We start from the raw sequence: 22,952 nt of genomic DNA, 5'->3' as shown, positions 1-22,952 counted from the left end.
ATATTAATATTCCTCCATTTGTCTTACCTTTTATTAACAACTCTCTACAACCTCTTCTGTTATTATAATACACAACTTCAAAAATGTCACTTTTTATGTTCATCCCATGTACTCAAATTATTTATCCTGCCATCCGAGCCCAGCGATGCAAAAGAAATACAACTCCCGTCTTACCAGCTGTTACTTTTGGCTACTGAGTTACAGCTACTCTGATAACGTGGCTAAACCCATAACAAACAAAGCTTACACTTCCTAGATTGTCCCTCAAATAAAGGATAAATAAATCTCAGGGTTTGAAGCAGCAGAGCAATGAGATGCATCAACTACATCAATTAAAATGTCACTGGTTAGTTATGTGCTGTAATGATTACATACTTGCAAGATAATGTCACCTGTGCATTCTCACATTTTCCGACTTAACTTTCCGACACAATAAGCCACCCAACAGATTTAACTTAATGTGCAATATCTCCTTAAAAGTCTTCACATATTTCCCCTAAAAACTGTTTTTACTTTTCTGTGGTCTTCCTTTCTGATTGTAGACATTTGTGTCTGACCTTACTTGGCCTCTCCTTAATTCTTTATTTTCCGTCTTACCCTATACACCTCCACTGCCATCTAAAACCCCCCTCTGTTCTCTGTTGTGCTCTGATTGTCTCTCTCACAGCTTTGTTAGAGGTTATACTGGCCGGCAGAGACTGCTTGGTGGCTGGGGACTCATGCTCGAGCGATGAGACTTGCAGTCCACGTCTGCGGACTTTACGTCAATGTGTGGCGGGAAATGGCAGCGTAAAACTGGGCCCCGGTGCCAGGAGCCAGTGTGCCAACGCAGTGTCCGCCCTGCTGTCCAGCCCTTTACATGGCTGTCAGTGTAAACGGGGGATGAAGAAGGAGAAGAACTGCCTGAGCATCTACTGGAGCCTTCATCAGTCCATCATACACGGTCAGTGCTTACTGGATTGCAGCTGTCTATATTGCTAAAAAACTAGGTTTATATAAATTTGACAAATCATAACATCATATTGACACGTGAAGTACTACAGGTCGTTGAAAATAATACAGATAATAATACAGATGACAAATGAACAAAAGCCAGAATTGAATCAGTGTATTAATTATGATTTAGTCTATTGGAGCTCCAGTGACTAAATGAAAAGTAATACCATGAGAGACTGATTCATATTTGATACAGATTAAATGAATTGTGATTACTACATTAAATTAAATGTTTCCACCTGTGTCTATTATTCTTTCAGGACTCAACCTGGTGGAGAGTTATCCCTATGAAACAGTGCATAGGGATTACGACTTCGTCCGCTTGGCCTCTATCACAGCCGGCAAGTTCACTAACTTTCATTAAGTTCCATATTATTTGGCAAATTTTACGCTCTGAAGATGTTTTGTTCTAGCATAAATCCATGAGTTCACTGGATTTCCACTGGAAGCAAGGCAAAACCGAGGCAAACAGAGGTCCCTTCTGTTGCTAAGACACAGTTACACAAGTATTACCATTCATGTGAACACAACACCAAGTTGCAATCAAATCTTTAAGGTTCGATAAAGGCAAATTATTATTAACTGCACTATTTCACATGATACATGACACTGCGTAACCATAAAATAACAAATGGAGAACTAGCCATAGTAACATAGTACTGACACATATTATACATATTCACGAGGATGAAAGAGACATATTTTAAATAGACATTGGACAGACGTCACTCAGCTGGTAACCACAATGCAGTAGGGCTGTGTTTTGGCAAGAATTTGGCAATACAACAATGGATGTATTATTAGAACTGGAGGCAAAATAAAAAATGGCGCTTAATTCGATGAGAAGTGCTCGTCTCGCGCATATGCAGAAAACTTTTCTGGGCTTCCGTATTTAGTCCATGTGTCAGAAATTCACAAACTAACCATCATCTACTTTGTTTGCAGTTCAGAGTTTTAGAGAGGTAGTTTTTATTTTCAATGTAGAAAATGCCTTATAGACCGCAGTGGCCACTGAAAAAAACTGGCTTCAAAACTGAGCAGTGTTGCGCTATTCAGTTCTAATAATTCTAATTAGATATATTGTGATACTATAATCAAGGCAATATACTGGGATTTTTAACAACTAATATATATGAAAATTGCCACAGTGGGAAGAAAACACCACAATAATAATATTACTGGAGTGGAGGAGTGAAAATGGCTTAAGATACATTACAACCCATTTATACTGCCAAAAGATTATCATGAAATGGGCATGTCTGTAAAGGGGAGACTCGTGGGTAAACATAGAACCCCTTTTCCTTCAGATAACTTGAGGTGAGAGGTAACAGGCCCCTCTGATTAGGGCATGCCATTTTTCCCCTTGCCAAAAGTTAGCCTAACTGTAGAGTGTTATTTTGCAAACTTCCTGAAAATCTAGCATGACATGGTTGGTTTCCTGAGGTCATCTAGTTTCATGCAATACTCAAGTGTATCAATATTTTATTACACCCCTACAATGCAGTCTGTATTTTGAAAAAGAGTCTGGCAGTGCAACATACTAGTTATGATAATTTGAATTAGTAGGATGGAGAAACATGGACCTGGTTCTTGTGCTAGCATTACAATAATGCAAAAAAGCCCATTTCGTTATATGTATGTCCTTATTTCCAGAATAACAGAATGAGTATTATAAGAGTAGGCTGGTCTCTTTTCGTAGAATAGAAAAAGAGACAGGACTGCTCTCCTATTACTCATTTTGTTTTTCTGGTCCTCAGGAAATTAGCTTCTATTGTTTGTTTCCACCTTGAACCTGATCTTTGCAAACTACCCATCTAAATGTTTGAACCTCTAACAAGTTGAGATTACATCTCAGCATGTTAGATAAATAAACTCAGTATAAACCACTGGTCACATACGCTCTTATTCTTATGAACATAAAACCCTTTCGCTCTGTTGGCATTATTTTTCCACGGATATCTGCGCTTGTCTTTGACCTTTCTTCTATCCACAGACTTGGATGTTGGCATGACAACTGTGAATCGCTGCCTGGATGCGGCCAAGGCTTGCAATGTGGATGACTTGTGCCAGAGGCTCCGCACAGGATATGTCTCAGCTTGTATCAAACCCACTGCCAAGTCCGGCCTGTGCAATCGGCCTAAATGCAATAAGGCTCTGCGCAGGTTCTTTGACCGTGTCCCCGCCGACTACACACACGAACTGCTCTTCTGCCCCTGTACGGACATAGCATGCGCAGAGCGTCGAAGGCAGACTATTGTCCCCAGTTGCTCTTTTGAAAGCGTGGAAAAACCCAACTGCATTACACAGATGAGGATCTGCAACGCTGACTATGTGTGCAGGTTAGAACAGAGCTAAATGGAGGCTTTTAATTGGATCCTATTTTTTCAATGTCAGTCTTTCTATCATGTGTATAACAACAGCAAGTTATTTCTCATCTAGCCAAGGTCTCGTATGGATAGTCTAAACATATTGCTGTAATATGGTCATAATGCTCAGTTGTGTTTTGCTTAATGAACTAACTTTCTGTTCTCAAGGTTTCCTAATTCAGAGAATCCAATGTTTCACCATTACCAGTTTATTCAAGTACTCCTTAGATATAGATTTTAAATAAACGTATACATATTTGGCCCAGTGCTGTTCATTATTCTGGCTCTTTGAAACCAAATAAACAGTCATTCAATCAACAAAATGGCATGCTGTTTTACCCTAAAGCTTTCTACCACCATTGGTTAGAACACCCCAGAGAGCCTGTTGGAATAACACATTAAATATTTAGCACAGATAAAGAGCCAGATGGATCAGAGTTATCGCTCATTGCTATCTCTGGTCATGCCCATTATTTTTCACAGCCCTATTACACTCAGAGGGCTTTACTAATGATCCCAGGTCTGGGGGATGAAATATATTACTCTTTCTATCACTTTCACATTACAGTCCAATGCTTTCAGTCTTTACCACGTCCAACAATATTTCTTCATGTCAGGGGGACAAAATCTTAATTAAATGGAAGTTATAGTAGACATTTTTACATAATACAATACAGGGAGCTATCGTGTTCTTGCTAACCAGTGCCAGTTGCTTCTCTAGGTCTCGTCTGGCACAGTTCCAGTATGACTGTGAACCCTCTGAAACGTCTGCCAATGGCTGCAAGCAAGGGAACCATGGAGCCTGTCTCCTCGCCTACACAGGACTCATAGGTAGGGGCTCACCTGAGAGGTAACACACAGAAGGGAAACACAGAAAGGAAAGTGAAAACATGAAATTAAATGAACAGGTGGAGGAATAAAGACATGTGAAGGAAGATTTGTGCCATATGCTGTGTTAGAGAGGGAAAGTGAAGCAACAAGGAGGCAGCAATGGAAGCTAGCTAGAGAGACAATTAATAAATACAGATAAGAGTGAGTGGGAGAATACAATGAAACTTCTAACTCTAAGTTCAAGATAGTTTAAGAACAAAAATATCTCATTGCAGAAAAACAAAGGCTCTTTATACAATGTGAGGTGTTTTATTTGTTTTATAACAGTCAATAAAAGAAAAAAGAACACACACACTGGAGCCAACCTAATGCATTTCAAGAACATCAAATGGTGCCCCTAAGCACAAACACACACTTGGCATTTCCATTCTGGTCTTGAATTTATTAAAACATTTGAGATCACACTCAAGAAACAGTTATGTGTAAACAAAAACAAAAATCTCGCTTTATGACACATAAAAGGGAAATTTGTATTCATCAGAATTTCTCTATTATATCATAAGAGTCAGTGCACAGCCAGGCTAACCAACAATACTATATCAACAGCCCTGTGCACCAGGTCAGCGTATAGGAAATGCTGTATCCATTAATGTTTCAGATAATAAACCAATATGAATACAGTGTAACAACTCAAGGAAAATGAATATTTAATACTGATTGAGGCCTGGTGCGGTTTCTCTGCAGGAAGCACAATAACTCCCAACTATGTCGACAACTCCACATCCAGCGTGGCTCCGTGGTGCTCCTGCTCGACCAGTGGGAGCCAGAGAGAAGACTGTGATCATTTCCTGGGATACTTCACCGACAACGTCTGTCTCCGTGAGTGTAACTCTATCCACATTGTATTGGAATGTACCAAAACACGTTTATGGGGTAGGTTAAAACCATGGAAATTAAATTGGAAAGAAAGGACATTCCCATTGAAACCAATGTTGCAGAATATGTAGCGTTGCCAACAACACACTAACTTATAAACCGACTTTTGCAGTAAGGATACATTTATTTCTAATTCTGGTCACTGTCAATTTAAAAACATCTTGACAGGAAAACTAGGTCAACAGCAGTGAGATACTAAATGTTTCAAAGTGTACTATAAAATACAGGTAATGTTAAGCTCCATGGAGACAAACTGGTCATCATCAGATAAAGCAAGTTATAATACGCTTATTTACTTTCTTGCTGAAAGCTATGAGAAGATCAATTACACTTTCATATCTGTTCAATAAACGTAAGGCTACTGAAAAGAGGGAAACCGTTTAATCCATACAAAACAGAAGTTAAAAAAAAAATAGGATAAGTTGCATTTCATGTGGGGGTGATGTGACCAGTTTTTGGCCAGGAGCTGTAAAAAATTAGACATTAAGCAGCTTTTTTGTGTTGATGCTGCACAGGAAGCCCTTAGATCTACATCACCTGAGATTAAGAAGTAAGCGTATATACACTTTCAGTCTCAGTGTAAATATTGGAGACATTGCAGTATAAACAGGAACATAAAGGAAACCCCATCACTGTAGAGCTGAAACAAATACTGTTCTAGCTATACATCAGGTGCTTGGATTTCTACACTTTAGTATAATTTCCCTTGGCTGGTAGAGCCAGACTAATTTCTTTTTGATATGAACTACAAATACAGAATTCCCTAATCAGAATCATATGCACTTACAACCTGCAACAGGGGACATGAAAATAGACATGATAATGAAAAGCAAAGTAAATGCATTATGTGATGGAAGAAAGTGACAGAGTCATTGGGATTCAGTGAGACAGATGTTTCCCAGCATGCATACAGATTCTGTCTGGTCTTTTTTTGTAGATTTAACAGTATGCTTTCTCTGTTTCTCACCCATTTACTCACTCACTTGACCTTCTTCTTATAAATCCTCCCATCCATGCTGTTTCCTTGGTAATTACACCTGGGTGTTCAGACTAGGGCTGTACAGTTTGGTCTAAAAATGATATCAGTATAATCTAAAGCATAGACGTAACAGTATTATATCACAGTATATTTGTATACTATATAAATGCTTCAAATACTGTACTGAAGTACAAGTTTGAGGCTCTTGTTTTGTACTTAAGTCTTTTCTTTTGATGCTACTTTTTACTTCTACTCCACTACACTTTAGTGGGAAATATTCTACTTTTTACTCCACTACATTTATGTGATAACTTCAGTTACTTGTTACTTAACCAATTTAGATTTTTGCTTCACACCAATATACAATTGTTGCAGAGTAAACACACAGGCTTCACAGTGACAGTTATAAACAAATACTTCTCTATCCATTTGCTGTTTAATTGTTGGTTTTCTGTGTCAACCATTAGTTTTTAGTAGAAAGAAACCATTGTGGTGGTGATTTAACCATGGGTTTAACCAGACTGAAACGATTGCAAGAACAACAGGTGCAAAGCGGAGTTGGAGAGGGGCAATGCAGAAATAGTTGAGCACGAAGAGCATCCTCCCACTAAGGTTATGAATTATATTTTCACATAGGCTTCGACTCAAAGGGCCAGTTAATATTACCGGGCCGGATCCGTATTTGGATTTTGCCTGCATGTGGCTATGTCAGAGCTGCTCTGCTGGTTACACTTGAAGAGTCAAAATCCGTCCTACGGTCTATACCATTTATACCTTCTTTACCGTTTATACATTTGATGGAAAAAAGTCAGAGAGCAAACTCTTTCTTCAGAAGATGATTATGATTATTAGGGGTAGTAATGACTCTGTTTTATCCCTTAAATGCATGGGTGTTTTCATTAAAATCAGTAGAAATCATCCTCTAGGAACTATGGTTTTCTCAGACTGGACCAACCAACCAAAAACCAACAGATTGACATTGCCTTTTCGTAAATGCCGAACCAATAAAATACACTAAGGTGTTGAGGGAAAAATTGAATACAATGAGTGTAAACAGGATCTCATATGTTTCCAGTTCTGTAAAGACCTGAGATATTAATTTAAGGGTTAAAAGTGATGCTTGACTTTCAAACCTATCCAAGTATTCAGCTGCTACAGCCACTAAGGAAATGTTTTGACACCTCAATGATGGGGTCTTCTGCAAAGATGAGACTAAAGACTAAAAAAAAGTTTCTACTTAAATCACCATATGTATCAAAAGAGGACCATAGAATAATTCAAGTAACACGTTCAAAGCTGCATGTCAGGCAGTATGGATCAGAGTATGAATTATGCTTACAAATTCATACAGTAAGCGGTTTTAGATAAATTTATAATTAATGAAAACAATAACATGGATTAAAGGTCAGCACATGAGATCATCTACAGTACATCAGCCTCAATCCAGGAGCCCTAGGTGTCTTGTAATTTATTTGTCTTGTGTTATTCTGTTTCCTAATGGTCATTCTCTTCTTTCCATTTCTATCTGTGACCTTTGCTCTGGAGTGTTAATAATTAATGGTCCTTGTTATTGACCTCAGCAAGCTTATATCTATCAGAGAATCTGTACAATGAATATCTTTACTTGGTGTGTGCAGCGAGGTGAATCTTTGGCCAGTCATTCCTCGGGCTCCCGGCCTAGAAAAGATACAGAGAGAGGTCTCAGAGTTGTTTGGCCAGTGCAAACGGTCTAAGAGTTAATGAGGTCGATGTGGAGAGGCAGGTGCAGTTTGGATACTTGAAGAGAATACTGAGCATTTTCTGTTTTCTTTTTTTTCCCTCTTGCCTCTGCTGAAAAAATCCAAACCAGCTGTAGCCCAGCAAAACCTCATGAAAAATATATGATTCAGAACGAGAGGCATCAGACGTTATGGAATAAGACATGAGTAGAACTCGATGAAAACATACCAAGACGATGTTGCTAAAGTCTGACATCATTTTTTTTTTAATTGCTATGTCTGTTTCAGGGAATGCTCTTATGACATTTGGAAGCGAATCAGACCAGCAGCCAACTATCCACCAGTCCACTGCACCAAGCACCAGCCACAGCAGCAGAGAAAACAGGAGCACCACTTCTCCACCAGACACCACAGAAACTATGAGGAACATCCTGGATACAAATATACCAACACAGGTGTGCAGTTAACACAGTAAAAAAAAGTGAATTACTATAAATTTTCTTTCTTCTGCCACTCATTCTCTTCGTTCCTGAATGAATCCACAGAGTGCTAATAGTGGCATGCACTGTTACTACCACTGGGGGCATCCATTTACAAATTCTGTCTTTTTTCCTTTCTGTGACATACAAAAGAGGTTAATCATCAATAGCCCAGCTGATTGTGATGTTTTTCAGGCAACGGTTTAATTTTTAACGAACCACATTAACATAAGCCACGCTGAGATCAGACTACACAATCAGCCAGTTAATAGCTGGAACCAACATGCCGCATCTGGAACAAAAATGAGTGTTGGAGGCGAATGTCTCTCAACGTCCTAACAAAAAGATGCATGCCAAAATGTTTGCCTTCTTTGCTTAGTTTGACAAGTCCCATTACGTGTTGGATCACATAACATTTTCCATGCACTACTGCAACATGGCAAATCAAATAAAGAATGATGTTTTACTCCCTTTCAGAAAACCTGTTACCCTCAGAACAGGAATATTAAATGAAATGAATCATACGTGTGAGTGCAACATTAACCTCTGCTAACATATGCACCCACACACCCTCTTTATATGGACTGGGAAGGAAAAACCCATCTTTATTGCCAAGTGACGATGATTAGTTCCTCGGTTCACTTTTATTCATAAAACTTAATTACATACTTCATTCATTTTCATGTCCGCTCCATGTGATGCCACTGCAGTACGTGCAAATTAACGGCTCCAGGAGGTTCCTGTTCACCCGAAGTCAAAAACACACCGGAGAATTTGTGTCAGACGGTTGAAAATTTGTAAAAGGTTTCTCTCTTTAGCGTTTTAGCAGCACCATTGAAACGTCACTTGCATAGCGGTCTTCTCCAGCGATCTCAAATGTCCCAAATATGGTCAGTTCTGGCTCCAAAATAAAATCTCCTGGCTTAAAAACAGCAGACCACAAACCAATGGGTGACGTCACAATGGCTACATCCATTATTATTTTTTTGTAACACACTATAATATTAGCAGATAAGCAGGTTTGGACTATCAAAAAAAGTGGCCACAAACTTATCTCTTTGTCTCCTCTCAGGCCCTGGGAAACGAACTACTAGTGGGCCAGTCCACCTTGTCATCCAAAAGCCTCCCAAACTCTGCTTCACCCCACAGCGTAGTGCTTCAAGCTGCCTTCAGCCTTCTGTTGTTGCTTCTTCATCTGCTCAACAATGGACACTAAAGACTGCAGGGGAGTGAGCTGAGGACCATCCTTGTATTGAGCAGATGGGAGAACCAGTGCAGTTCAGAGGAAAATGGACTGTGTGTTACTCCTACCTTTAAATATGTACAGCGATTCTGTTTTTCTATTTTTGTGTCAGTGGTGTCAGACTGTGGCGGACCTCTGAGGAACCGAAACCAGTCTGTACATTTGTACATTGTCGTTCAAATTAAGCCGAAAATGAAGTCAGAGTATTGCTTTTGTGGACTAATTGCCAGCTATGAACTGTATCCATTCTCAAGAGTTATTATGAAAATATACTGCAGATATATATGCTACAAACACATGCTGTATGTCTGTACATGTGAAGATTTGTATTATCAACAGAAGCTCTTATTTGAAATATTGTTATTATGGAAAAAATATTGGAATAAACCAGTAAACATTGTGTTTGCACTCAGCAAACACAGTGAACTCAAAGCTGATGGCATATATGGGGCTTTAATACCTCCCTCCTCGAGTGACTGAAAGAGAATTATTTCTGATCAATACTGGAAAGTGGAGAGACACTAGAGCTCCAATTTTCTCAGACATCCAGGACAATGCCATTATTCTTACCAGTCCAGCAGCACTATCTAGAAAACATGCGACAAACCAGAGTAATAAGATCAACTTCGACATGTAATCATCCTCTCCATCAAGACTGCCCTTTGTCAAACTATCTCACATCACTTCAACTTTCACTTCAAAAGCTACAGTCACTCTTCGTGGAAGCAGTACTGGGTCTCTATCAGCAAAGACAAGCTCTTGGACTTAAAGGAAATAATCAGAAAAGCAGGAACTCTGTAGTATGTGTCAACGTGATATCCATTTATTTCTCATTGTGTCCGTGAACATTGCTAAAGAGGGGTCTGAGTGTTGTTGCCGGAAAGGGAAGTGAATGGTTTGACTTATATGCTTTGGCAATTCCAGTACGGAGCCTGTTTGAGATTAGACAGTCATGAATGATTCAATATTTTCTGTTCTGGAAACATGCCAGTGAATTCTGAACAAGACCAGAGGTGCTTCAAATAAAAAAAGTTCTCAGATCGTTTTGTTTACCCATAAGCATTATTCAGCCTTTTTTAAATGATTGATGCTGTTGAAGTACCCACTTCCCCATTTCCACCCTGATTTTCTGCTTGTCGACAACTTTTGGAGCACCCTGTCAAAAACCCAGGGGCAAATTGAGGTCGGCTCAGTGATCTCCACTCAGAGCTCAAGCGTGATGGTTGAACTTTGACGCCTCAGACACACTCAAGATACATATCTACCAGGGTAAATATCTGGAACTGCCGGGGACTCCAAGCCAATGAGCGCGCAAGACAAGGGCTGAGGGGAAACCAGGAAGAGGGATTGCTTGTAACAATAGGAACTTTACTGTATGTGCAGCCGCAGACATACCCTGCTGCCCCAAGGACTGGTGAAGCAGTGAGGTGAAGCTCAGCTCCTGGGCAGAGGAGCAACCGCTGCTGCTGGCTGCGTTGTCATCACCCTCTGTGTTTGATATTGATGCACAATGAACCCTTTAATGTCAGTTTCAAACACGCTAGGTTTACAATTGTAAACCCACCAGTCAATGCAAGTAGTGTGAAAGCCACAACAACTTCAAGACTCCCATCACAAGACACCAAGTTATTGGTTTTAAAAGTCCAGCAAACTGATGACTTTAAAAGTCTTGTAGGGGGAACTTTGCATAAGTCGTCCAGGGAGACAGAAGCAACATAACTGGATACATGTTATTCTAAACTAACACTCACATCACTTTCACAAGTACTCTGGATTGCATTATTTGAAGTAGGAATATAACCGGTTTTACAGCATAATCCTGTCATTTGTGAACGAAGATCTTCTCTCAAACTGATCCATCTCACTAAATGCTCACTAGCTGCTTAACTTCAGAGCCACTTTACTTATGTTCTGCTTTTCTGGACCTCAAATGATGTTGTTTAAAGACCAACTGAAACAAATTCCAACCCTTAAGGCCTTTCAGCATACTAAAGTAATGTGTGTCTAAAGAAAATTAATGTATCCCTTATCTGACAACTTTAAAACGTTTTAGCATTACTTCACTCTGCAGCACAGACAGACAGGCAGCAAAGGCTAAATGAGGAATTCCTGAAATCAATGGACAAAAGAAGCTCCATGAGTGTGCAAGAAAGAGCTGTCAGCCTCAATGCATATACTCAGAAGAAATCACTCTTAACCCTCCACTGTTTTATGGTTTATTTCTTGCCTTTCGTTGTCTGGAATCAGACAATCAACAGTATTCAAGTCACCACATTAGTCTTTACAATTAAATCCGTATTGTAACACAGGATGATGTAATTATCTTTTTGATGCTGTCGTTAAATGTGAGGTTGAAACATCTGCAGCGTCAAGGATCGTAACTTTGTCAGATGAGTAAAGGAAAAAATTAAACCAATAAAAAATGAGAACAATGGCAACTGAAATACAAACCACTGTTAAATAACAACAGAGGTTAAAAGGCCAAAACAAGTGTGCTTTTTTACTGCACCCCCCCCTTAAGTTTGACTAAATGTACTTTTTGTGTGTACTGATTAAAAGAGCTTTTCAGCAAATGGTACATTATGAACGACAAATCTGTGTTGAAATCGGCATAAGGGGAGTTAGTTAGCTGCTAGCATCTGGTTGGAACAGCATTGTCCTCCAATGTGTTTGGCTATGGAGCTAACAGCTGTTTCTAGCAGGTGCAACTGCAACTGGTTTTCCGTCCTCCACGTCATACTACACTGCAAATGTTTCAAAAGTGGAGCATTTACCTGACTGATCGTGTTGACTTGCATATTTTGTTGATGAGTCATTTTTCCTAATGCTAATAGAGCTAACAGCTAACCCAGCTAGGGAACGTGAAGCGTTAAACAGTGAACTGTACGATTATTTAATGTAATGTAAATAAATGTACTTAAGTACTTCAGCTAAATACAGTTTGGAGGTAAAAGTACTTTGAGTTTGGAGTGACAGAGTACTTCTGTCAGAAAGATGAAAGTAAACAGAAACATTTACTCCAGTTCTGTTCTGAAATATGCTGCTATTTATTGTACATAAACAAAAAGTGCAGTGCTGTAATTTTGTGATTTTCAATATAAAACTTGGTGAAATGATTTCAGTGTGTGTATCAATACTTTTAGTATATTTTCCGCACATTTTAACAACACCATGATCATTTTGGTCACTTTATATCTTGAAATGAAATTTTCATACAGTTTCATCTTTTCAATTCTAACTATTGTAAACCATTTGACAAAAAATTAATTTACCAATTATACGCTTGTTCTCTTCTACAGAAGAAGGAGACAGGATCCAACATGAGTAAGAGAGTGTACCATAGACACTGTATGGCTCTATCATACACAATGCTATTTCTAGAATGCTGATGTTAAGCAGGTGTGATTTTCCTCATCCGAGTTGAACGCTTCCTAATTTACATTAGACACAAATTAGCGCTGGAGCTGACAGGAATGTTAATGTCAGTGAAGATGTCTCCAAAACATAAATATCTTTTCTATAGGAATTAAATTGGATAAATTAGAGTCACATTTAACAACTCATTCACACACTCCTCCCGTCATGTAGGAAAGCATGAGGAGCCAACACTGCTACAAAGGTTTGTCACATTACACAACTTCTATCTTTATATGCCTGATGTCTGTTGGATATTTTCAATGTTTGACCAAGGGTACTCTTTGGTGATGGACAGCAGTTTGCCAATTTGTTTTAGGCATATGTTGTCATGGTTTTCAAATGTTTCCCTTGACGCATAAAATTTTTTTTCAGTTATTAAACTGAAAAAGTAATTAACATCACAATGTAAGTCCCTCTCACTGTTATGGTACAATTCATCTATACCTTGATTTTTTTTTTCATTATTTAAAAGAAAAATGTATGCATAGATGCTGATGTCATTTCAATGGTTACCTGTTTTTGATAAAAGCAGAGAAAGCAATTTAGGAGAAGACTGATACAAAAGTTATCAGGTTCAGCCCGGGAAGAAAGAATTAGCTGCTGTAGGTGAATCCAACTTGTCTGAGGCTCAGAGTGATGACTCCAGAACAGAGTCCTTACTCAGCATGTGTGGAAAAGGACGGGTGTGTACAAAACTCTCAAGAATGCAAGACCTTGTTTGAATTGTGGTGATATTACTCCAAGGGCACTGAAGCTGAAATCAGACGGAGCAGTGACTTCCAAAATAAGAGCACCACAGGGCAGAACTCTGCACATTATACTACCAGTTAAATTTAGAAACAGATTTCTGTGATGAATCTGATGAGAGTGCAGAATATGATCTGCTCAGATGATTTATCTCAGACCGATCACTCCATGAGTGATGCATTTTCATTTTCAGTGTGCAGCGTTCTGGAAAAAACAAACATGGTTTAGTATCATCTCTTATCTCTGATGACCCATGATCCGATTTGTCAGAGTGGAGGAAGAGGTAGAGGTTCTGTCCCTTAAAATCTTGACACTCTTATTATAACCAAAGTATGCATTGATTTAAAAAACATCCCCCAAAGGAAATGTTATGGATGCCATAAAGGTATGCAAACAAGACAGAATTTGATTAAAACAATAGTATTCCTAACCTCATTCAGTACATGACACCATGTCCAGTTGTCCTGTATTTGCCAAATCCCATCTTTGCACTTTGCCCTTCTATAGTATGGGAGTTGCACAACTTGTTGGCGGTAATTACGTTTGGCTACATCCTGAATCCCAAAACAACACCTTTTGTCCTGAGACCTATTTGAGTAACATAAGTATATATTTGTATGCACAAGATTGCTGGATGAATACTGTTATTATTAAAGATAACGTGACCTGTTGCTGCACATTGGGGAATTGTTAGCTTTCTCTAAATCATAAAGAATCAAAATGTGGTCTTGACCAACTCTATATGTAAAGTGTCTGGAGATAACTTTTGTTAGGATTTGACATTATAAATAAATCTGAATTTAATTGAATTTATGTTACTAAATGCAAATAGGGTTTAAAAAAAAACAACCTGAAAATTAGGCAAAAATGGATGAGAACATCAATTAATAATGACAGTTTGGTACTTGGACACAAATACAGAGTTCAGGACTTTCACTTTCACTTCCTTCACATTGTTGACTTTTAATCATTTAATCAAGAACATGATCCTATTAGGGATGCACGATTTAACTTTTAGTCCCAATACGGATACAAACACCAGTGTCTGATGAGTAAGCTGAATGTCTCACTAATGTAATAAATTAAATTCAATAATAATAATAATAAATAATGATAGTGATGAACTAAATTGAACAGATAGTAATATTGTCGCTGATACCCAGCTATTTGAGTCCCATCTCTGATCATTGCAAGTATTAATGCATCCCTAGATAGTTCCCTAACCTTAAAAGAGTGCTTTGTGTTGCCTAAACATAACCATACATTAGTGAATGTTTAATACATCCAATGAAAACATTTTGTGACTTGGCAGATACATTATCTAAAAAAATATCTGTCGATAAAAAAAACATGATGTTCCCTTTTATTCAAAACATATGTTCTGTTGCATAATGTGACAACACACTTTATTCTAGTCAAGCAGTCAGTAATGTATTACAGAAAAAGGACATAACATCTGAAAACAGAGAGACCAGAGGGATAAAATTGTCATTCTATGATTACCCTTATATTCGAGAAAAAAAAAATATTCTTTGACGGTTAAAGTACTAATAACAGCAGCCTTTAAAGATGTTGTATATTTTTATATTTCTAGTTTTTGTTAAACCATAATTTAACCAGAAGAGTCCCATTCAGACAAATAATCTATTTTTCAAGGGGGACCCAGGCATCAGCATAAATAAATAAAAGAAATAGTAAACAAACAGAAAACACCAAAGTAGACAAAATAAGATGGAACTATCAAGCATAGAGCTCACATATGAAATTACTGTTGTTAACATTTATTGTTCAGATGATGTAGTCCTTGTCAACACAAATATGTAAAACTGAAAGCAAAACCAGGTAATACTATTTCAGGAATGTAAGATCTTCAAAAATACATTCAGAGAAGAGCTTAGTGTATTTCACATTATTAACACAAAGGCAAGATGTTTACTGTACAAAGCTGACATACTGTATCCATCCTACTGTCTATGACTACAGCATCATGTTTTAAGCCACTGGGTATTTGAAAACTCGACATTCACTGGGTAATTCATGATATGATAATAGTATGGACTGATATTACCTCGGTGTAACTTCAAATATTCTTTGTTTCAGATTTAATATTTTGTGTTTAGGTCCATGACCTTGTTTGAGGCGAAACAACTGATGTAGCTTTGAAGCTTTGAAGCTGACTCACTGCTTATTTAGGTTAGCAGCATGAGATGGAAGAACTGGCTTATGCATTGGGCAGGTAAAAAATCCAGACACACAGAAAAATAAAAAACATTATACTGTCCACACTCTCTTTGTTTCATTCCCTTCTAATATACTTTGTATTTTTCTATAACTTCCATGTGTTAGGGACAATGGCTTGGATTCATTCACCCCCATCGCCCTTGCCCCTCCATTCAACACAGTTTCAACCAAATGATGGCTCTGAATCTAACACCGATCAATAGCAACAATCAAATGTTGCTCAGGGGTGCTGAAACCTCTTGCCATTTACCACTGGATCATTTTACCTGCAACATATCAACATACTTTCACCACTCGTATTTTCAGACTTTGCAGTTCCGTTTTGCAAGAAAGAATAGAAATTGATTCCTTCCTCTTATTGCTGGAAACAAAGCAACAAAGTACAGAGAGGGCTTGTGACATGCATCAACTTAATTGTCTCACTGGTGTCCTCTCCGGTGTAATGACTTGTTAGTAGCTGCCACATGATCTCACTTCCAATGAAAAGCGTGATTAAAACTCAATGCAATCACAAACAAAACCAATTCAGTGTTCCCTCTTAGAATGCTGTAGGAGCTGTAAATCAAAAATGTACTAGGGAAATGAGTAATGACAATCATTAAATAGTAGAGCAGCACTAGGGTTTGAATTGTTCACTCAAAGTGTTCTGCTGAAGCAAAACAAATTGATGTTGTTGCTATGAGATCTCTCATTAAAATGTCAATTTTAATAGTTTTAATGTAGAGGATGGATCGTGCCATGTTGTGTAAAAACTTTAAATACAGCATGACTGAATTCTACTTCAGAATCATGCAAATAACAGTCCCAGTAGATGGTAAATGGACTTGTACTTACATAGCGCCTTTCTAGGCAACTGACTACTCAAGGCCCTTTCACACTACTTGTCACATTCACCCATTCACAAAGACATTCACACTGATGGCAGTGGACATCTACATACCATCTAATCTAATCTAAACATTCCCACCACATTCTCACACACCCATGCGGTTCAGTGTCTTGCCCAAGGACATTTCGACATGCGGACGGGAGTAGCCGGGGATCGATCCGCCGATCTCTCGAATGGAGGACGACCGACTCTACCTCTGAGACACAGCCGCCCCCATGGGAGTTGCCATCTTGTCAGACTTTGACTCTGCCTCATTACCAAAAAAGGCACTGATGTCACATTGGGGGAGGGAGATACGTCCATCTGACTGACGTATACCTCCGAGCTAAAGTGAGAGCCAGCGGCTAGCTGCCACTCAGGAGGCAGCGCCCCTTATTATTCATAAATTTCAATCTCCAATAAAATAAAAACTAGCCTAGTACAAAGTGTTGTCATGGAGACGTGACCAGGCCTCAAATAGGTTTAATTATGCTGTGAAAATGGCCTGTTTAACATGGGGGTCAATGAGAAATTAGTCTATTATGAAACCTGCCACTAGTGGCCACTGGGAGAACTGCAGTTTTTGGCTTGGATTGGATCAACCAGGAAGTCGCTGTGGTTGGGACTTGGTTTAAACTCAAGAGGTAAAACAGTGTTTTGTATGTTTCTGTGTCAAATTCTCTTGGGGTAATTCTGTGGACTTTAAAAAGTGCAGTCTATTACTGCTCTGGCTTATTGGAGGAAATGCTTTGAGCATTTCCAACTATTGTTATCCTGTTCGGTCATTTTGTTTATTATTATTATTATTATTCAAACCATACATTTTCCAGTCGTCTCTAGCTTCTGCATACTTTCAGCTACAAAAACCATTCCACTATCAAAATGCTCAGCTTTTTCAGCTGCTTTCTTTTTCAAAGATTTTCAACCTTTTTTTCTGCCTCTCATACTTCTTCATATTTTTTAATAATGCAAACCAATGGAGATCAACTAAAAATGCTCTTAAACACGCTCTAAACATTTGATCCTCATGTAGTCCTACATACTTCAACCTACAGACTTCATTCTAACTAAACGATCACAGAAGACTTTCATCTACAAAAGTAATAAGACAGTTTTTGATATCTTTTACAGTTTTTGAATAATCATGGTTTATGTTCTATGGTTTGTTGAGACCTGATCTCAGAGAGAGTGTGAGTGAATCCCTTTCATCTTGCCTCACTGGCTCAGCTGTTCAGTTCGTTTGATACAACTTTTTAACTACATCTCCTCTAGCTTCCACCACCCCGCCCCCCAAGAAAAGAAAGCGCAGCCAAATTTCCACATACACAACAATGGGAAATTGTTGCGTACCAAGCTCAAAACTACCCGTCTTTAGAGCCACACTGACTCGCCATACTTTAACGCAGACAACTGATTAAAAGTTTAAACGGGTAAGGAGATTGGCAACTTCTTTGGGCTGAATGGGCAGTTAAGGATTTTATATTTGTTGTGTATGTGGTGGACTGTTCAGATCTATAGTGAGTGACATCACAGCTAAAGTGTGGAGGAGCTGAAAAATATTCTGAAAAGAATCTGAACAACTTGCTCTATTTCCCACAATTTTCACTCTTTTTACATCAATTTGTGCTGGTCACCGACATGTTACTATGGGATTAAACAGGCGTACACATTCAACCTTATGCATCTCCAAGCGTCAGAAGTGCCAACCAGTTGCCCATTGTGCTGCAATACAAACTGAGGCAAGAAATTGTCTGGATTACAGCAAACACATATTTGACCCCAAAAACATCAACATGATATGTGTTCAGCAGAGTCTCTCTGGTGATAATCATATTTTGGACATTGGTCTCATGTTTTTTTTTAAATTCAAAGATGTTGCTTGAGGGGTATAATCTCCATTAAATTAACTTTCTGACCTGTCTACATAAGCTGCTGTCAACCTGTCACTATGGATACAAGGGCTGCGACAGGTGATTTTGATTGATGGAGACAGTGACCCAATGACTTAACAGTTGCTTCGAAAACGGAAGACAGACCAAATCTAATTTAACATTTCCAATAGATCTCTGATCGGCCTTTTGTATTTTTGCTTGGACTTTATATTGTTTCCGGCTGATGTAAACATTAAAGTCAGCATCTTCAGTAAAGCCTCCTGTCAGGAGAAACTTTTGGATTTTGAGCCAAGAGCGTATTGTTGATGATGCCTAAGTGCCACAAATGCTACCACATCCTAGTCCGGGACAGATTTCTTAACTGTTGGTCTATTACAGGGGGTGTCCAATCCTGCTCCTGCATGTTTTAGGTTTCTCCCTGCTGTAACACACCCGAGTCTAATAATCTGCTTGTTAACAAGCTTCAGCTGCTTAATAACGAGTTGAGCATTAGACTCAGGTAAAATACGTTAAAATAAAATAGATACTATAATACAAATATAAAAACTATAAATATAAACTGTAAATGCTCTGCTCATTATCAAGCTTCAGCTGCTTAATAACAAGTTGAGCATTAGACTCAGGTAAAATAGGTTAAAATAAAAATAGATACTATAATATAAATATAAAAACTATAAATATAAACTGTAAATGCTCTGCTCGTTATCAAGCTTCAGCTGCTTGATAGCGAGCAGAGCATTAGACTAAGGTGTGTTAGAGCAGAGAGAAACCTAAAACATGCAGGACAGAAGCTCTCCAGGAGCAGGATTGGACACCTCTTGTCTATCATGTACTACTACAGCCTTTTTTTACTACTACTGCCACTACTATTACTACTACTACTACTACTATTATTACTACTTTTGACCATAACATCGGGATGTGCATCAAGTATCCGAACGGGTAAAAGTCAACCCAGAGTTAAGATTTCTTGAGGACTTTTATAGTGTTTATTTATGACTGGAGATTTTGTCTTTATAATCATAAAACCTCCTCGCCATCTCTCTGCTCCATTAATTAAGTCCTCTATTTGTACTTAAGCACTAGCACATATTTTTAGAACAAAAAAACTGCATTTCAATCTTTGATGGTGTGTGTGAAGTGTCTCCATGAGTCAAAAACAGCCTTGCATATGCTGTTGCAGATTACTCCTGCAGATTTACTTCTACAAATGTACGAGAAGGTTTACGTTTGTCTGCTCATATCTGTGTTTGTATGCAAGTCTGTGTGTTCATGCGTGTGTGTGAAGCATGTAGGCGTATGTCTGCAGACATCTGTTTTGGTGTCTGTAATCTGTGTGTGTCCATGCATAATATATGTGTCTTTGTATGTGTTTGCATGAATGCACATGCACAAATGAGTCTTGTAAAGATGAGTTTGATTTCTGACAAGAAGACGACTCAGTGATCATCCAGTAATATACGGTTCATGTGTGCATGCATGAATTTACAGGTGTACACTTGCATTATAGCATCTAGACTAAAGTCTCACTGCTTATAAATTCTTTTTGTAGCCAGCAGCTGTACAGTAGAAGATACATTCACGTCCCTGAGCAGGACAGCATGAGAGGGAGAGCCACTAGACCGTAATGACTGCCCACTATTCACCAATCCTTCCCTGGCCTTTGCCCACCTATGGATCTCAATTGGGGCCTCATGGGAGCTTTCTTGTTTGCGCCATAGTTGAGTTCTCCCTAGGGGGGCCATTTTCAGAGTAAACGATCACTCACGATTACTGCCACAATATTTCAAAGTGAGCTGGCTGACATTTTGTTTACAGTGCCATGACTTACAGTACAGTAATATGTAGAGGTAATACACTACCTAAAAGTAGAGAAATGTGGCAATATTCTAGCCCAGCACCAGAAGGAATTATGTACGTACTGGATGTGATTCAACATTAGAGCTTGTGTCCACATAGCGTTTTTTTTTTCCTGATCACTCTGCCTATTCTTGCGGCCGCTCCAATCTCTGAACTTTTCAGAAAAGCGCTGGTGTGATCACTGTTGCTCATGTTCAGGAAACTTTAACAACAAAGACAGAAAAGCCCATTTGTGGGAGCAGATCGACCAGATTGTTGCTGGTGAGTGTTGTGCTTTTGTCACTGTATGTGTTAAAAGCTTGTAATCAGCTTCTAGTTAGCTGTGTAGCCACCTAGCTAACATTAATGTCATTGCGCTTTGAGCTTTCTGCTGGAAAAACAAGTCTTTATAGTCATTTTGGAGGCTGCAGTCTGGTGCTGTTTAATTGTATTGTTACGTACAGGGGTCCGTTTCACAAAGCAGGTTTAGTGAAAACTCTGAGTCTGTTAATATATATATATATATATATATATATATATATATATATATATATATCCTGGTAACCCACGGCCAGAACACTGGTTACTTACAGTCTTTAAACTATTTTAAAGAGTTAAAAGTCACAAACTTGGATAATAGCGAAGACAAAACAACACCTTTTTGTATGTTCTGTGGAAATATACTGCAGCCATAATTACAAAATGAATTCAATGGATCTTTTGAGCAAGTTGAATGTATTTGACTCAGCGTTTCCTAAATATAATCCCAGCTTTTCTTGCAATTCATAGGTTCAAAAGTGTGTTTTTAATGTGGTTACATGTATATAAACTACTCCTATAGGTCGAAACAACAGCCTTCTGATCCAGAATATCACCTATAATGCGAGGGGGTGCATTTCACGGCAGGGGTGCTGAATACGGCACAACACCATTTCATGTTACAGTCCATCATTTACATACACAACCTCATCCGTCCTTACATTTCCAACATTAACAACCAAAGTCATGCTCTCACATCCCAGCAGATATTGTGTGTTGCGCTGCATTTTTTGCAAATGGGAGTTTTTTACAACATATAAAACAGCCACTTACGGTAATATTTACTTTACAATGTAAAACGTGCTCAAAATGAGGTATCACCATGAGATTGTGCCGATGTTTTACCTGTTTGAATAATGTTTTTATGTTTCATCTTAAGCTGCTGCCAAGTGCGCTTCTCCCCCACGGGGTTGCACCTAAAAGAAATAAATAAATAGACTACCACTCAAGCAGTTCCCCCTGTGATATTATTGTGATTGACCTCCTACTTCTGAATGCAAGTATGACTGGAACACTTGCTATACTTACCAATTAGTTCCGGAAGAGTCACAGCACCAAAACCTCTGGTGCCTCGGTGCCTCAAAAAAACAGGCATTGTCTGTGGTTTTTTTATTTTATAATCCGAAGGTATCGCAAGTATCAGTTCTTGTGACATCCCTAGTTATTATAATTAGATTGTTGTAACAACGTGATAACAACATTATATAATATATCGGCTACCAGCCGACCTGCTCTCTACATATTGTCATTGATAACATCTATCGCTCAACCATTACCCCGGTCCTTCAGTTATTCTGCCATACACTGAATAAAATACAGTGCTACTTTTTTTTTTTGAATGAGCAGTTACAGCTCAAACAAAGGCATGGCTTCTCTCTGACCCACCCTCCCCCAAGCACACACACACACCCAAAATGAAATGTATACCCCTGATAGAGTGATACTACAGTACAGGGACAAACCACGGATAAGCCAGCTGGCAGCTCTGCTCTTCTCACCCCTTTTGACATTTCAAAAATGCCATCCCCAATCATCCCTTGGCTTAAATCATGTCCCACCACCATCACCGCTGCCCGCTAATCTCCACAGGACAGCTGTTTTACATCAGGAAATTATTGTGTAAGAATTTAATTTTCATATACGTATGTGTAAAGATTGAATCGATAGTCACTTTACTCTGCATTTTAAAAAAAAACTCATGCATTATTAAAACTCGATAAAAATATAGCAACTGTTAAAGAAGTGAAGTGACTAAATCCAGTGCAAATTTATGAGATAGTGAATCAAAAGATGTAGATAAATAATCAAAAATCCATCACTGATGTATAGCAATATTAATGTTGTGTTGTGAATGGAGACTTTGAGGCTTAGTCAATAAACTGATACTTCTGTCTTCACCCACCGTGGCTTACAGTGAATCAGGGATGCACAGTGTGTATGAAGCTCATGACCTCAAGCAAAGAAATTCAGTGTATAAAATATTTCTCATTGACCGTCTATGAGTTATACACCATACAAAACACATCCCATGACTCAACAATACTGAGAAATAAAAACCTTTTTACTTTTTTTCTACTTGCT

General features: G+C 38.5%; 1 protein-coding gene across 1 annotated transcript in view; it reads left to right on the top strand.

Moving 5' to 3' along the window:
- The window catches only part of gfra4b (GDNF family receptor alpha 4b), a gene marked incomplete at its 3' end in the record, with an annotated part of 42,141 nt that extends 32,620 nt beyond the window's left edge, over positions 1-9,521 (top strand). The window contains exons 2-8 of the mRNA XM_083914740.1: positions 668-943; positions 1,257-1,337; positions 2,990-3,335; positions 4,084-4,193; positions 4,938-5,072; positions 8,115-8,281; positions 9,378-9,521. Of these exons, the coding sequence (XP_083770866.1) occupies positions 668-943; positions 1,257-1,337; positions 2,990-3,335; positions 4,084-4,193; positions 4,938-5,072; positions 8,115-8,281; positions 9,378-9,521 (1,259 nt within the window). The remainder of the gene's footprint in view (positions 1-667; positions 944-1,256; positions 1,338-2,989; positions 3,336-4,083; positions 4,194-4,937; positions 5,073-8,114; positions 8,282-9,377) is intronic.
- Positions 9,522-22,952: the final 13,431 nt, after the last annotated feature.

The sequence above is a fragment of the Echiichthys vipera genome, assembly GCF_963691815.1.
Source record: "Echiichthys vipera genome assembly, chromosome: 6".
Lineage (NCBI taxonomy): Eukaryota > Metazoa > Chordata > Actinopteri > Perciformes > Trachinidae > Echiichthys > Echiichthys vipera.
The sequence above is the reverse complement of the archived record's forward strand: the minus strand, read 5'-3'. Positions and strand labels throughout refer to the sequence as shown.